The following is a 15,955-nucleotide window of genomic DNA, read 5'->3' on the forward strand; positions in this document are numbered from 1 at the left end:
TGCCAGGCCTTGAAGCATGTGCTCCATGGTGGGATGCAGGGGTCCCCGGGGCTGTGGCTGGGGTGGGGGTTGTGAGCAGCTGCCCCCACCTCATTCTGGTTTCTAGGTCCCAAGCAGCAAAAACTCACTTGGTGTAAGTGCCCTTTAACTGTGTCTGGGTACATTCCGTTACAAGAGGATTCTTTCATTAAAAAGAAAACGCAAGGAAAATAAGTTAACTGTCTTGAGGCAAGGAATGCCGCAGCAAAGGCTGCACTCCCCCTGCAGGGCTTCTTCCCGAAATGAAAGAAAAACAAGCAAACGTGTAAAAAGACAGGACAGTGTTTTAATCAGTCACAAATGAAAAGGGCTGTGGCCACAGTCGCATCCCACTCATAATGCTATGGGTTATACATTAAATATCCTTACTATCTATACATATGCAAAAATATAAAGTTCTATTTCATACAATAAAAGCCTTTAGAGAAACCATTGTAAAATGAGGCAGAACTTCTCAGCATTAATGTGTGAGGTGTGAAGTCCTTTGCAAGGTTCCTTTAAAGGTTGTAAAACAAAATACTAAACCTAAAAACACCGTCCTTCCTGGTAGTCCCCAACTTAAAAATGACCTAGAACAGAACAACACTGGGTGGCGCATGCGCAGGCCGGGCATGGGACTGCTCGGGGGGCCCCTGGGGGCCTCGGGACTCTGAGTGGGAAAGTCACGCAGGTGTCCCCCAGCCAGCACGCGGCACCACACGGGAGGAATGGGTGGGAAGGACTATTTAGAAATAAATAGCAGGTTGATTGGTTTGTATTTATCTCCCAAAAGGCCCAAACGATCACCTACGTGGAGGGAACTGTGACAGCGTTAAGACAGAAGAGTGAACTACGACGTGGGATCTGGTCACAAAAGTCAGGCTGGCAACAGGTAGAAAAGGGTCCAGCGCCGCAGCGACGGCCACCTACAGCTCGTCGTGATAGAAGTAGTCGTCATGGAGCTGCCGCCCGTAGTCAGTGGCCTCGCTGGTGAGGAACAAGTCCTGGTTTTCCAGAATCTCCTCCTGAGACAGCTTTTTGTCCCCATTCAAATCCATTTCATCAATGAGATGAAGAGCCTTCAGACAGACACAGGGTAGTGAATGCAGTTAGCTAAGGACTGTCGGTGCGACGCCCACAGGACCCGCTGCCAGGCGATCTTTCAGAACCACTTGTGTGTCAAGTGCTCATTACTGTAAGTATCTGAGCGTATGACACGCTTCCCACTGCACCGCTCAAATCCAATTCAGGACAGCTCAAGGTTCGGCCACACTACTACAGCCCACCTGGCGCTCCCGCAGGTAAACCCTCCATTATCCCATTCTTGCCTGTGGCTCACCCAACTGTCTCCACCCCTGCCAACCTAAATCTGCTGGGATCTAACTCCACACATAAAGCGGTCTCGGTCGTAAACACTAACCCCTTCATTCCTTCTTCTATCAACAGCACTAACTGGGAAATGGAGGAAGTGGTCGCAGGGCTGGGGGGGGGCGGGGAGAACCCACCTCCTCTTGGGCAATGCCCTGGTTGTTGGGCACCACCCAGGACAGCAGCTCCTGGGGATCCAGCCTGCCGTCGTGATCCTTATCGTAGTCGTTCATGAACCTGTCCTTCTCCACAAGTATCCATTCCGGGTCTTCATTTGCAGCTTAACAGAAACAAACACACACAAGCACATTTGATATCATCTAACAGGAAGTCTGGGACATCCCAGCAGTGAAGGAAGTGAATTGGAGGTTTACTACGTAAAGCCAGTCCGGTGAAACACACCAAGGTGGCTGAGAAGTCCCGGGAGAAATACAAATAGGCAGTGGTTTTCACAAGTTATACAGAAGTTTAAATAATTTATAGTTTGAAGCTTCATGTTTTTCTTCTTCTTCTTTTTTTTTAATGAACTAGTCATTTTGTTGGGGGTGGCTTTGTATTTTGAAATGTAGTTTTCCCAAATCTGAACTGGATGGTATTTATGTAAATCATGTGGCTATGTTAAGGTTTCCTACAATCTTCCAAAGTAATGACATGTAATTAAAAAAAAAAAAAGGCAACAAGACACATTTATTTCCAAGATAGACAGGTACTCCCAAATATCTGCAATGGCTTAGGGGCTGGAACTCAGGCCAGATGACCCACCTACCCGATTCATCCCTCAGCTAGGAGTTAGAATCGTGGGTGGACTGTGGGCATTCAAAGGGTGAGACCAAACTGGCTGGGTACCAGAGGTACAGTTTTTTTTTTAAAGATTTATTTATTTTTTATTACAAAGTCAGATATACAGAGAGGAGAGACAGAGGGAAAGATCCTCCATCCAATGATTCACTCCCCAAGTGAGCCGCAACGGCCGGTGCTATGCCGATCTGAAGCCGGGAACCTGGAACTTCTTCCAGGTCTCCCACACGGGTGCAGGGTCCCAAAGCTTTGGGCCTTCCTCGACTGCTTTCCCAGGCCACAAGCAGGGAGCTGGATGGGATTAGAACCGGCGCCCATGGGGGTATAGCTCAGTGGTAGAGCATTTGACTGCAGAACCGGTGCCCATATGGGATCCCGGGGCTTCCAAGGTGAGGACTTTAGCCGCTAGGCCACGCCGCCGGGCCCCAGAGGTACAGTTTTAAAGTGATGTTCACCGGAAGTGAAACTGGTGAACCAATTCTAAGATGGCATTATATGATACTTATATGCAACAATTCTGGGGAAAAAAAGATGGCTACTGACAGAAAGGAGAACTCTAATTTCAAACTTAGTATTTTAAGTTTTTCTCATTTATATATGTACATGAAAAGGTACAGGATTTTGCTTTAAAACTTTGGGGCTGGCTCTGTGGTGTAGCACACTAAGCCTCCACCTAAAATGCCAGTATCCCGTATGGGCACAGGTTCGAGTCCTGGGTGCTCCACTTACAATCCAGCTCTCTGCTAATGTGCTTGGGAAAGCAATGGAGAATGGCTGAAGTGCTTGGGCCCCTGCATCCATATGGGAGAGCGGGAAGAATCTCCTGGCTTCTGGCTTCAGACTGGCCCAGTTCCAATTTTTATGGCCATTTGGGGAGTAAAACAGTGGATTCCAGATTTGTTTTTCTGTCTCTCCTTCTCTGTAACTCTTCCAAATACATATATATTTAAAAGTCAACCTTTAGTTCTTCATTTCAATTAATTACATTTGTCTCAAAAGAAAACATAAAGCAAGCTAGGAACCCCTATGTTGAACTTGCCATCTCAGGGGACCCCCTGGGAGCGGCTGCTGGTCTTGTGTCCCCAGTCTGGCAGGCAGCACCCTTGGAAGTAAGACTGTCTTTCCATTTCTTTCTCGAGTTACATTTCCCCCTCCGTCTCATCCCCCACAGGCAACTTACTTGGATCTCGTCTGTAGTCACCAAGAAATTCTTCCAAACTTACAAATCCATCACCATTTTTGTCATGTTCTTCTAAAGCCTCTTCAATGACAAATTCCTGTTGTAGGTTCATTAAAAAAAAGTCACCAACTTTGACCTCCACCGTGCTGTCAGTCCTACAGTAGAGCTCCTCAGAATACCTGTGTTACCTGGTTGTCCTCGTGGCCGCAGGCAGATTAAAGCCGCAGCCGCCAGGTGCACTAAGTTCGCTTCAGCCTGGGGTGCCAGGCTGAAGCATGAAGCTCACTGCTGTTCCTGCCCCATTCCCGCCCTCTTGGGGCTCCCTCGCCTCTCCAAACCATCCCACTCACTGACCCAGAGTCCCTCAGGGCACATGACTGCTGGTCCTGCTCCAGGGCTGAACCATGCTAGTGCCCAGGATGCCTGGCTCCCTGCTGCTTCCACCAGAGCTACCCACACCTCACCCCAGCCCCATCCTCCCTGCTGTTCTTCACTCTTGCCAAGCCTTCTTTCTGGAGACCATGCCCTCACTGGTATGGGAACCTATCCCTCGTGACCTCCACCCTCCTCCCCTGCTTTGACCTGTGCCAGCCCCAGATCACAGCTATATTACTTTCTCCTCCTCTTCCAGAACTACGAAGTCTTAAAGTAGAGAAACGGAAGCTTGGTTCTTACAGGGTGTGTGCGGGCCTTAGAACAGCCCAGCCCTGGGCTGTCTCGGCTGCCTTAACCCAGCTCACAGCCAACGGCCTCCGCTGTCACTCTGCCATTCTTCAACCCTGCCCTAGCCACGTCCTCCACATACTGCACCAGTGATGACCTTCCCCTTGAGTGACCTCTTAGCCTACTCTGCCATGCTTCTTTGGGAATGAATGCTTACTGTCCTCCAGGGCCTAGCCCCAATCCATTCCCTGGTCCAGCTTCTCCTTCCCTTTAGCCCAGCAGCCTGTTCACGGGCCCAAGATCTTTTTTTTTTTTTATTGCGTTTTTTGAATTAATTTATACATTAATTACACGGGCCCAAGATCTTTTACCAACCTCCCAGCTCTCATGTGGCAGCCCCTGGCATCCCTGCCCAGCACTTTCCAATCTGGATTCTAGCAGCCCGGCAGTTTCCAACTCTAGATTCTAATGCAGGGGTCACCTACATCTGCATGAAGGCATGGGTTATATATTTTTTAAATCAACTCTTGCAGGTTTTACACACAAAAATCAGGGTATTCTAACTTAGGAACCCAAAGACTACTTCTAGAGGGAAGAAATGACAGTGTCCTGAAGTTATCATTCAGTATTTTTCCTGGGCAGAGCCCGTGGTTTGTATTGTGTCTTTGCAGAGTCTCTGACTCAATAAGAGAAGTGCTGACCAGCCAGCATGACTCGTGTGACCTGGGGCAACCTCACGGATACCAGGTTAGGCTCTTCATACTCCTCCAATACGAAGGTGAGTTACAGAGTGGATCCTGTGCCCTTACTTTGCCCTGCATTAATTATACCCCTACCAGTGGGGGCAAGGTGGACAGGAATTAATGAAGTGCCTTGACTGGGACACCACTTCATGGTCACACATGTCCAATACAGACAAGGTATGACCACAGAGGGCCCTGCCTTTAAGGAGCCATTGTTCTGCAGACCTCATAGTCCCTTCCAGCTTTTGTTTCAACTAACCTTGGGGCCGCGCTGGTATTCTTCCATGTGCCTGCTTCATTCCTTTGCTGTCATGTGACACTGGGCCTACGTTCTGGGCTTTCACTGGTCATTCCTGTCTTCCCAGCCTCAACTGTAGCCTACTGTCCCGAGAATTGAGGTCCAGCCTCCTGCCCCCGCCATTCTCATGCTCAGTGAGCTTGTCCTCACCTCACCAGGGCACATCCAGCATGGCCAGCACTTGCAGGATCTTGCCTCACAGCCGTGTCAGCCTGGCAGCACAAATACAACAGCCACAGAGCTGGGGGGCTGTGCCCCAGACCGACAGCAGGGAAAAGCCAACAATCTCTAACGCAGTCTGTCAGCTTCACCTTTACTCCGCACCGGGAGGCTCTCTGCTCCCTCAGGAAGCCTCTCATGCCACCGGGGGCCTCAGCAAGCCAGAGCTGAGTGAAAGCTTCGAGGCGCTGGTACCCCTGTCAAGCCTAAAGGGACTCTATGTATGCCTGCAAGTGGCGGAACTACTCATCCAGCTCAGGAGCTGGACCTTCCCCAGGGCATTCAAAAAAGACTCATCTGATCGCTTCTCAGGTCAAGCACTGTCACAGGGTGTTGTAAACCAAACCAAATGGGGTGGTGACCAGCCCTGACAGCTACAAAGGGATGAGGCACACGCGGTCACGTGGTCATGAACACCAACAGCCAGAACAAGACTGCCACTCACACGCGGCACAGAAGGGCCTGCCCGCGCCCACCACACCATCTCTCTCTCAAGTTCGCAGTTGCCCTGTTTCTTCCTGAACTCCCACACACCCAGCAAGCAGGTTCCATAGTTTCAGTGGCCCAGCAATTCTCATTTTAATAACTTAGAAAAGCTGTTCCTCCTTACCATCATATAATCCACTTCTTCAGGATGTTCAAAAGCAATAAACTCTTCCAGACTCAAACCCGGGTTCGAATCCTGGTTGGCTTTCTCAAATCGCTTCTTATCCTTTAAATGAAGCTTCGAAAAATTACAAAGTTTTGGATACGCGTAAGGTCTCTTCGGGACTACGGCATCACTGAACATACTTTGAAAAATACAAACTATGAAACCCAAAGTACATCCTTACATTACCATCTGGCTTATCTTGATCCATCTGCAGGGAGGTTGTATAACTATGATGGCCTTTCGGAAAATTCATTGAAACCGTGTATTATGAAACAAGTGTATGCGGGTTTGAAAACTGGATTAAAAATGGATTAAAAGAACACATGTATACAGAGAGAGGAAAAGAGAGAGAAAACTCTCCTCTGTTGGTTCACTTCCCAGGTGTCCCCCCAGCCAGGCGCTGAGAGCTCAATCTGGTCTCTCCTCTAGGCAACAGGGACCCAACTACCTGAGTCGTCACCTGCTGCGTATAAGAGCTCCATTAGCGGGAGCAGGACCCGAACCCATGCCCTGGGATGCAGGGGTGGCTGGCAATCTCTCAGCCACAACGCCCAGCATCTGCTCCTGCACTAACCTCCGGATCCCATCCTGCCACAAGCTTTTTTAACTGCCCTGGTAGTGACATTTATCAGTGGCAATGGAAGGACATGAGAGTTCTGGAGTCAGACCCAATGGGAGCAGGGTCACTACCCACCCAGCTGTGTCACCCGGAGGAAAACTGCATAACCTCTCTGGTCTCTTCATCTATATAACCAGGATTTTTTTTTTAATCTCCTTTAAGTAACTGGCATAAGAATCTCTATCATAGCAAGTAGCCACCAGAAGTACTGACTAAATGTTACGTTGGGTCTCCTGCTATGAATAGCTACAAGTGGTGATGCTGCTAATTTTTGTAAGTTCAGAAAAGCCCACCAAAAGCTGGCATGGGTCCCCTTCTGAGGCTGCATCAACATATACCCTTTTGTACTTTCTCTCCCCTATCTCCCTTTTCCCTTTTGCAGCATGCTTGGATGGTTAAACGGCTCAGCAGCTATGAGGGACAAGGCTGCTTTTTGAGGAACTTTCTGGGGCGAGCCTCAGAAGCTCAGGAGTGCACACTGCTCCCCCTGACTCATTCCTCGCCTACGTATTTCAGGGAATGGCTTTCCTTGCCACAGGCTGCTATGTAGGAAACCAGTATGGTTTTTAAAAATGACAGGTTCAAATATGTTAGCAGCTTTTGGTGTGTGTGTTGCGCCGTTAACGCGAGAAGCTCTGCTTGGCTCTTAAGAATCCCAGGGGTTGGGGTTGCAGGCACTTGCATGGACATAGACAGGCCCCCCCTCAGAATCCCTGGCTGGGACAGGGCAGGTCACCTCTCCCCAAAGTACACGCCTTCTCTGCAGGCATGCTGCAGGGGCCCCTAGGTAACAATGAATAACCTCCATTTTCTCCATTAGTGTTCAGGTTAGACCCGAGGAGAAATACATAAACAAGATTCAGATGGACATGGCTGGGGTGGTCAGGTTCTTCTGGAATCTACCACTGCCCACAAGGTCCAGTGCTTAGATTTCCTTATGAAAGAACCCTTCAGTGTGGAGCAGCGCAGTCCACCTCTCGGCACAGGGAGCCAAGCGTGGCCAACTTCTGTGGAGAGAAAGGATCTCTTTAACAAGCTGAGATTTAAAAAAAATAAGAAGGTGGTAGTTTATCCTGGTTCACACTTCATGGCCATTTGAAAAACACAATGGAAGAGATGTTCTTTTTAAATTATAGTAGCCAGGGTATTGACTGTTTTTTTTCCCAAGATAGACATTTCAAAAACAGTAATCAAGATTTTTTTTTTAATCTTAACATGTTGAGTTAGAAAAAAAAATAACCTTGTATTTTAGCAGAGGTGAATGTGCTATGGATGGCAAGAAACAAGAACCTTCATCACAGTCTTTAGTTTTATACTGTGACACAAACTTGTGTGGAATAGGACTGCCACCTTTGGGAGACTCAAGATGTCACATAAGGAAATACATAATCGAACACCAGAATGAAAATCTGGGTCTGAAAAGATCCTGAGCAGCCATAGGCAAGAGTGTATCTGACACCAATCAATCAATCCTGCTTCCACATGCGCATTCAGTGACTGACTGGCTTCAGGAGGGAAACCCTCCTGCTGCCAGGTAGGTCCCCTGACATTCATGACCCTGCTGCAAAGTCCATGGTGCCTCCAAGAGATGCACTCACAGACACTTCATAGCCTGAAACTGTCGGTACAGTACCCCGGGTGGCTCCAGTCTCATTTCATCAAAATGAACTGATACACAGGCAGCAGCTTGACTCGCAATTTTCCATGCTTTGGGAAGCAGAGGGCGACAGACTTCCCAGCCCGTGGTTGGCTCCCCACATGCCAACAACGGTCAGAGCTGAGGCTGGGATCTGGAACACACCCCAGTTCCCATACTCCCAATTCCCCAGGGACAGCAGAAGCCCCGTTAGTGGAGCCACCACCATCACTGCTACCTCCCAGGGTCTGCATGAGCAGGAAGCTGGAGTCAGGAGCCGGGAATGGAACCCAGGCACTTCACTGCTGGGCTAAGTGCCCACCTGCTGAGTTCGGGTTTTCAGTAGATGTTCATAGAGAATGTTCCCTTTTCTTCACACAATGACTATTGCTGTACTTAGTAAATAACATGTAATCTGTAATTGTGAGACCAACTCCTTATCCTTTTTTATTTTGAAGAACAATGCAGATTGTTTCAGGGTTAATCTGTATTCCCCACATATCAATTCTTAGGTTATACTATGCATTTAATTTAATTAAAAAAAATAAGTATAACCAGAACTGCATGGAGATAAGGGACATGCTCCTGGGGTGTCACATCATACCCCACAGGGCTCCAGCCGAGGACACTCTTTCAAGTCCTTTAGGTGATAACATCCCATCTAATTCGTTCTCAAAAAGTAAGAGTCTTGGGGCCCACACTTAGCCCAGAGGGTTCCTGGGTTCGAGTCTCAGCTCTGGTTTCAGCTTTCTACCCACACACACCTGGGGCGGGGCGGTGACAGTTCCAAGAACTGGGCTCCAGCCCCCGATGTGGGGAGACTTGGATCCCTGTGTGGGCTGCAGTCTAGCCCTGGCTGTGGCAGGTGGCTAGGGCACTGTCCCAATGACACATCTTTGAAAAGGAGAACTTCTCACACATAGAGTAGTAAGGAATCCGAACCTTTTCTTCCCAATACCATCATCTGTTCTATCATCTCCCCCAAACACACACACACACGCTTCCTTTTGGATGGCACAATGGTTACATAAGTTCTGGGGTGAAAAAAAAATCAAATTCCAGGAATATGAATGCCTGGAAAGGCAACGGCAGATGGCCCAAGTTTCTGGTGTCTAGCTTGGTCTGGCGCAGAACTGGCTGCTGCTGCCATACAGGGAGGGAATTAAAAGAATGAGCTTTGTCATAGTTTCTCAGATGAATAAATAAGCAAATCTTTATTAAGGAATGATGATGATTTGAGAGGCAGAGAGACACAGTGAACTCCCACCCACAGTTTCACTCCCCAGATGCCCACAGAAGGCCAGGGCCAAAGCCAGGAGCTCAGGTCAGGTCTCCAGCTCCCCTAGACAGCAATGGTAGGACGTTACTTGAAGGATACACACACATACACACACAGACAGAGCTTTTGCTCATCTCCCCCAAACAGCAATGGTGAGGGCGGACTCTTGGCTACAGCCAGGAGCCAGCAGGCAATCCAGGTCTCTCCTTTGTGGGTGGCAGGACTCCAACAACCTGATGAGCCATCACCTCCCAGGGACTGCCACAGCAGGAAGCTGGGACTATGGGCATTTTTTTTTTTTTTTTTTTTTTTGGTGGGTGGACCTCCTTCTATGCCTTGCTTCTACTTAATCATGAGCAGAAATACAACCAGGTTTAAGTTAGTGGTGGCCTATAAAACACAAGAGGACAATGTGATTCTAAAACAGACAAGAAGTACAATGAAAAATTGTAACAATAAAAATTAAGAAGCATTGGGCATGGCCGGGTAGTCTAGCAGCTGAAGTCCTCGCCTTGCACACTCTGGGATCCCATATGGGTGCCAGTTCATGTCCTGGCTGCTCTACTTCCCTTCCAGCTCCCTGCTTGTGGCCTAGGAAAGCAGTCACGGATGGCCCAAAGCCTTGGGACCCTGCACCCACGTGGAAGACACGTTAGAACCTCCTGGCTCCTGGCTGTGGATCAGCTCAGTTCTGGCCGTTGTGGCCACTTGGGTAGGGAATCAATAGACAAAAGACCTTCCTCTCTCTCCTCCTCTCTGTATGTCTGCCTTTCCAATAAAAATAAATAAATATTAAAAATAAAGGAAATTAGGAAGCCACATGGGATGCAAACATCCCATGGCAGAGTACGTGGGTTCAGGTTTCAGCTCTGCTCATGGTTCTAGCTTCCCGCTGATGCATGATCCGGGCAGCAGCAGGGGATAGCGGAGGTACAAGCATTCCTATGACCTACACAGGAGACTGAATTCCCTGCTCCTGGCTTCAGCCTAGCCAAGTCTCAACTGTTATGGGCATTTGGGGAGAGAACCAGCCAATCAAAGATCTCTCTGTCTGGGGCTGTGGCACAGCTCGGCACACTGTTGCTTGTGGTGCCAGCATTCCATATGGGTGCTGGTTCAAGTTCCAGCTACTCTGCTTCCGATCCCCCTCCCTGCTAATGTGCCTGGGGAAGCAGTGAAAGATGGCCCAAATGCTTGGGCCCCTGCACCCCCATGGGAGGCTTGGAAGAAGCTCCTGGCTTTGGCTCGGCCTAGCTGAGCCATTGCAGCCATCTGAGGAGTGAACCAGTAGCTAGAAGATTCTCACCCTACTTCTCTCTGCAGCTCTGCCTTTTAAGTAAATAAAAAAATTTTTAGCATCTCTGTGTCTGCACTATAAATAAAAAATACACTTAACAGATATTTTCAGAAAAAAAAATCCTTAAAAATCATCTTTGAAGAATTAAACAATTACCTGAAAAAGCAACTCTGTGGGCTTACAGTGATGTGTATTGCTATGCTTATGTTTAACAGTCTCGATTCCTAACCAAAACTTGTCTTCCTCAGCTCTGCTTGATGAAGATGGCTTTAAACCAGGGGAACGCTTAGTAATTACTGAATATTTTTAAGTAAGTCCCTTAGGTGATTAGCCACTTATAGAAAACTGTATTAAATGGCTCAAAAAAATTAAGAGAATTATTATGACTCAACAATCCCACCTGTGAGTATATGCCCCAGGAAATTAAAAGCAGACTCTCAAAGGGACAGGCACATCCCACGTTCACAGCAGCAGCATTTGAAAAGCTAAACTGAAGCTGCACCAGGTATTCCTTGCCAGCTGAACAGATAGAGAACATGTGGTAGACACATAGGATAGGATAGGATTTGGCCTTTTTTCAGAATGTTCTTCTTCCTATTTAGTTAGGAAATTCTGACATGTGCAACCATATGGATGTATCTTGAGGACATTAAGCTACATGAAGTATGGCTGCCACCTGCCATGCCAGCATCCTATATGGGAACTGGTTTGTGCCCTGGTTGTTCCACTCCCTGTCCAGTTCCCTGCTAACGGTACGGGAAAAGCAGTGGAGGATGGCCTAGGCACTTGGTCTCTGCTTCCTAGAGGGAGACCTGGGAGAAGCCCCTGGCTAAGGCTTGGCTCAGTCCTGGCTGTCGCGGTCATCCAGGCAGTGAACCAGCAGACGGACTAGCAGAGGATAATTGCCATCTGTCTCTCCTCCTCTCTCAGTAATTTTGACTTTCAAATGAATAAATATTTTTTTAAAAATGGTTACCTTAGCAAATGTGTTATGTTTTACCACTAGTGAAAATATTTCAAGACCTTCTTTTATATAAAACTACGTGCTTCACCATAGGAAGGGAGGATAGTCTTACAGGAAATACAAAATTGACTGATGAGGTAAAAAACAAAATTAAACACTGGGATACATACTTAAAATCTACAAACAAAACCAACAAAAAACCCTCAAATCCTGCTGGAAATGAGGACAAATAAACAAAACAGCTCTGTGAGGATAACTTAGATAATCCAAAGATAAGTGCTACGCGAGCCTATGGAAAGCAAACTGTGGAAATGGACGCGGCTGCCTGGCCCAGGCGGGCAGGGGCGGGGACACCACCCCGCACGGAGCTGCCCCAGCCTGCTCACCTGTCGGAAGGACTCCTCCTCCGCGTCGTCCAGCACCGTGTTCTCGTCGAAGTCGATGACCCGGTCGTACATCTGGATGTTGTACTCGTCCCAGCTCACGCCGCCGTCGCTGTTCTTGTCGTACTCCACAAACTGCTGCTTGGCTTCCTGCATGGCGTAATGCTTGAAGGACATCTGGATCCACGAGCTGAGCTCACCTGAGGGGATTTCCCACGCCGCGTGAGTTCTGAGCCCTGAAGACGGGGATTTCTAAGCCTGCTCTAGGTATATGCAAACACCGTGGAAAGCTGCTGGCCAGGAGGGCTGGCTGGAGTGTGCGAACACAGTGATCTAAAGGGAACTCCTTGCGTGCAGGTGGGTGTGCCTATTTATCTTCTTCCCTGACCGCAAACCAAATGCCTAGAAAGTGCCTGGGGCACCAAACACTTGTTCAATGAATTCTCAATTTTGTTTCCTGTCATATTTATCTAAAAAGATGCACATAGTCTTTGCTAACTACCAGAGTTCTCTCAGGAAGCACAATATTTCAATAGCTGTCTATTTACAAGGACAGTTCAAAGCTTGCAGAAGGTGGAATTAAGTTTATTTTGGTGTAAAAACTTTGGAAAACTTTAAAGTATGCAGGTCTTCAAAAAGTTCAGGGAAAAATGTAGATCATGAGAAAGCACCGTTTTCAATTTGTTCCCCTTTGGCACCAAAATCAAGTCTATCTTTTAACTCTTCTCAGGAGCTTTTTGAAGTTCTTCAAAAGCGGCTTTGCATTTGTGAAAAACCGTTACTTTCCTTCAAGATGTGTTTTACATGAGTTGAATCAAAGTTGTAGCACGGAAATAACCAACGGTAATTAGATGTGGCCTAAATTATGAAAAAGCATTCAAACGACTCAAGTTTGAGAAATACTGTTCCAGGCTACTTCCTTTCTACATGTCATAAAATAGCTGCAGGAAGTGTTAACACAGTTTATGAGTAACAATTCTGATTTATGTCCTGGTTGCAAGAGCTGCCATCTAAACCTGGTAACAGGAGATACAGGTGAAAAGTTTCTCAGTCTCCAATGTTCACTTCTTTAAAAAAATCATGCTCATGGGGATATTTACTACAGAGTGTTTTAGGGCAAAACGAGGAAGAGGGGAAGAATGCAACAATTCGAGAAGACTCCATGGATGTAGCACTAGATTTAAAGCAACACACCCTTTGGTTTAAAGAGTGCCACTCTCCTCTTGGTTTGGAGAGGTTAGCTGAACAACTCATTCCTCTACATCAAGCCCTCTGCATATGTTGTCTCTTATCTTCTACTCAGCATCGTTTCCAGTTCAGGAGACAGGGGCTGAGGAGGTGTGAAGCTGCCCACGCCTGCAGGCAGCTCTGACCACAGTCAAACCCACAGGTGGCTGCACAGCTGACCTCTAGGACTGAGTGAGGCTCCTGACAAGCTGAGGCCAGTTCTGGCTCCAAGTGCAAACCCACCAGAATCCTCCAGAGGGTCAGCAAGGAGGGTGAGAGCTTCCCACAGGTAGATTCTCACAGGGTCCACCGTGGTAGCCTACTGGCTAAATCCTTGTCCTGCCCACTCAGGATTCCATAGGGAGCCGGTTCTAATCCTGGCTGCTCCACTTCTCTTCCAGCTCCCTGTCTGTGGCCTGGGAAAGCAGCTGAGGATGGCCCAAAGCCTTGGGACCTTGTACACGTGTGGGAGACCTGGAAGAGGCTCCTGACTTCTGGCTTTGGTCTGACTCAGCTCCAGCTGTTACAGCCACTTGGGGGGTGAACCAGCAGACAGATCTCTCTCTCTGTAAATCTGCCTTTCCAATAAAAATAAATAAATCTTAAAAAAAAAAAAAACAGTAAATCTAGAGGATAATGAGAACCCAGAGGGTTTGTCCCTGCTGTTTGAAGGATCGAAGCCTTGATACTCCTGAGGGCACGGGGCACAGATACAGGAACAGGCCGTTGGCTAATCCACCCAGCGGGCAGTTTTTCCTGACCACCTCATTCCTCGGGGGCTGGGCAGTGATGATCTGAGAATCACAGGCAGGCAGCTGCCCCGCCCCCTCACACCAACAGCTGCGTGGGTCCCCCTGAAGAGCCTAAGGAAGCCTGGTAGGATTCCCTCGCATGCAAGCACGGGGAGACAGCTGCACGGTGAGTTAGAATACTCTTGGAATGGTCTGTGCATCTCGCCTCTGACTAGAGCCAGAGGCTGAACAGTCAAGAAGTAGACCTCGCGAATCTACCCAGGAGCAGTGAGTTTTCTTCTGCTTTTGAACTGAAGCATATGACAACGTGAAGAGCGGCCCACGTGGATGCAGTCCTGGCTGGAGCAGTTATGTGAAAGAACCACCCACCACTCTGGGCTTCAGTCTCCACGCCCCGCCTAACTGCTCTGCAAACACAGGTGGACCCCATGAATCTAAGGCCCCTTTCCCCCCTCCCCTCACATTTAAATAAAACAAACTTCAGAAGCAACAGGTCCTTCATGACTTTGCTTATCCAAAGTAGCTAATTCCGGAAACTTCAAGTGTATATATTGGGGGGGGGGGAGCATTTCTCCAAAATGAATCCCAGGTGTACGGTGAGGGGGCCTGGGCATGCCCCCAGAGAGGGGTCACTGATGTTTGACTGTTCCTGCTGAGTCCTCCTGAGTGCCCAGCCCCTCTCCTGCTGGCCGGTCCACACTCCCACCACCAGCCCACTTCCCACCTCCACCCTCGCTCATGGTGGTCCTTACTTTCCGTGAGAAACCCATCCGAGTCCGAGTCAATTTTTTTGATGATGGTTCGCAGCCTCTTCTGCTGCTCTTCGTGGTCTAGTTTTACATATTCATCCACTTCTTCCTTCGGGTTGGGGGTGGGAGGAGGGAAGCGATCAGAAAGAGGGGAGGGCCCAGAATTACTAATCAATGAGGTGAGGTAACTGCAAGAAAAAAAAAAAAAAACCAGAAAACCTGCACGACCGGAGACCCCTCCCTGGGCTGAGATTCTCGGGGTGACCCACACACCTGCTCACCGAGGACCCCGCCCCTCTTGCAGACCCTCGGTGCCGGGGGAGGGGGGATAAGGGGGTACCAGAGGGGGACATCCAGCTCCTCTGATGGCCTCGGAGGCTCCCCCCCACCGCCCGACCCCCATTGTCAGGCCGTCCCAGCCAGGCCTCGGGCCGGCCGCCCCTCTTTGTCCCGGGACAAAGCCCGCGACCGCGGCGCTGAGTGGCCGGGCCCGCCTGGCCTCGGGGCCTCGGCCGCCTCACCTGGCCGCCCAGCAGCGCTTCGCGGTCGTAGTCGGCGCGGTGCTCGCCCTGCGGGTAGTGCAGCTCCTCCGTGTCGCCCGCGCCCGCCGCCGCCACGCACAACACAAGCAGCCCCAGCGCCGCGGGCCTCCGCTTCAGTTGCATGGCGCGGGCCCGCGGAGGAGGCGAGAGCCGCGGGGAGGGAGCCGGGGCTGCCGAGGGGAGCGCTGGGGGAGGCTGCTGACCGGCGGCCCTGGGGTCGGGGACCGTGCAGGGGAGCGGTCAGGCGCGCGGCGGGGCCGACTCCGCCAACCCCACAGGACCGACCCACGGGCGAAGACTGCGATGCGGAGGCCGCGGCGGTTATATGGCCGTGGCGCAGGGGCGGGGCGCCAGCACGAAGCGCTGATTGGACGGCGCGGCGCTGGAGGGGGCGTGTCCACGCCTGGGGCGAGTCCCGGCCCTCCCATGAGCGCCAGAGGCAACCTGGCACCCCAAGTCGGCAGGACTCCCGGGGGCGGCCTCCTGCTGCCCGCGGCTGAACCACGCTCGCTGCACTCTGCTCTCTTTTCAGCTCCTTGTGTTCGCCTCCCCTCTCTGGCTTCCAGGC

The 15,955-nt window shown here is 49.7% G+C and overlaps 1 protein-coding gene across 2 annotated transcripts; it reads right to left on the reverse strand.

The window, feature by feature from the left end:
• Positions 1-305: 305 nt before the first annotated feature.
• On the reverse strand, positions 306-15,696 carry RCN2 (reticulocalbin 2). Of its 2 annotated transcripts, none has more exons than XM_058665501.1 (7): positions 15,367-15,696; positions 14,849-14,954; positions 12,121-12,317; positions 5,898-5,999; positions 3,365-3,461; positions 1,524-1,666; positions 306-1,097 (listed from the first exon to the last, which is right to left on the reverse strand). In XM_058665501.1, exons 1-7 carry the CDS (start codon positions 15,508-15,510, stop codon positions 945-947), a joined length of 942 nt encoding a protein of 313 aa, XP_058521484.1. In that variant the 5' UTR covers positions 15,511-15,696; the 3' UTR covers positions 306-944. The 2 variants fall into 2 exon arrangements, with proteins under 2 accessions (XP_058521484.1, XP_004594670.2); XM_004594613.3 differs by having other exon boundaries at positions 5,898-6,011.
• Between the last annotated feature and the right edge of the window lie 259 nt (positions 15,697-15,955).

This window comes from Ochotona princeps, chromosome 6 (assembly GCF_030435755.1).
Source record: "Ochotona princeps isolate mOchPri1 chromosome 6, mOchPri1.hap1, whole genome shotgun sequence".
Lineage (NCBI taxonomy): Eukaryota > Metazoa > Chordata > Mammalia > Lagomorpha > Ochotonidae > Ochotona > Ochotona princeps.

Excerpts from the sequence above, each read along its gene's own strand:
- RCN2 (XM_004594613.3), bottom strand. The coding sequence starts at position 15,510 with ATGCAACTGAAGCGGAGGCCCGCGGCGCTGGGGCTGCTTGTGTTGTGC. Across the intron at positions 3,462-5,897 it reads AAGAAGTGGATTATATGATG|GAATTTGTCATTGAAGAGGC; the intron begins GTAAGGAGGAAC and ends AACCTACAACAG. Across the intron at positions 1,667-3,364 it reads TGACTACAGACGAGATCCAA|CTGCAAATGAAGACCCGGAA; the intron begins GTAAGTTGCCTG and ends GTTTCTGTTAAG.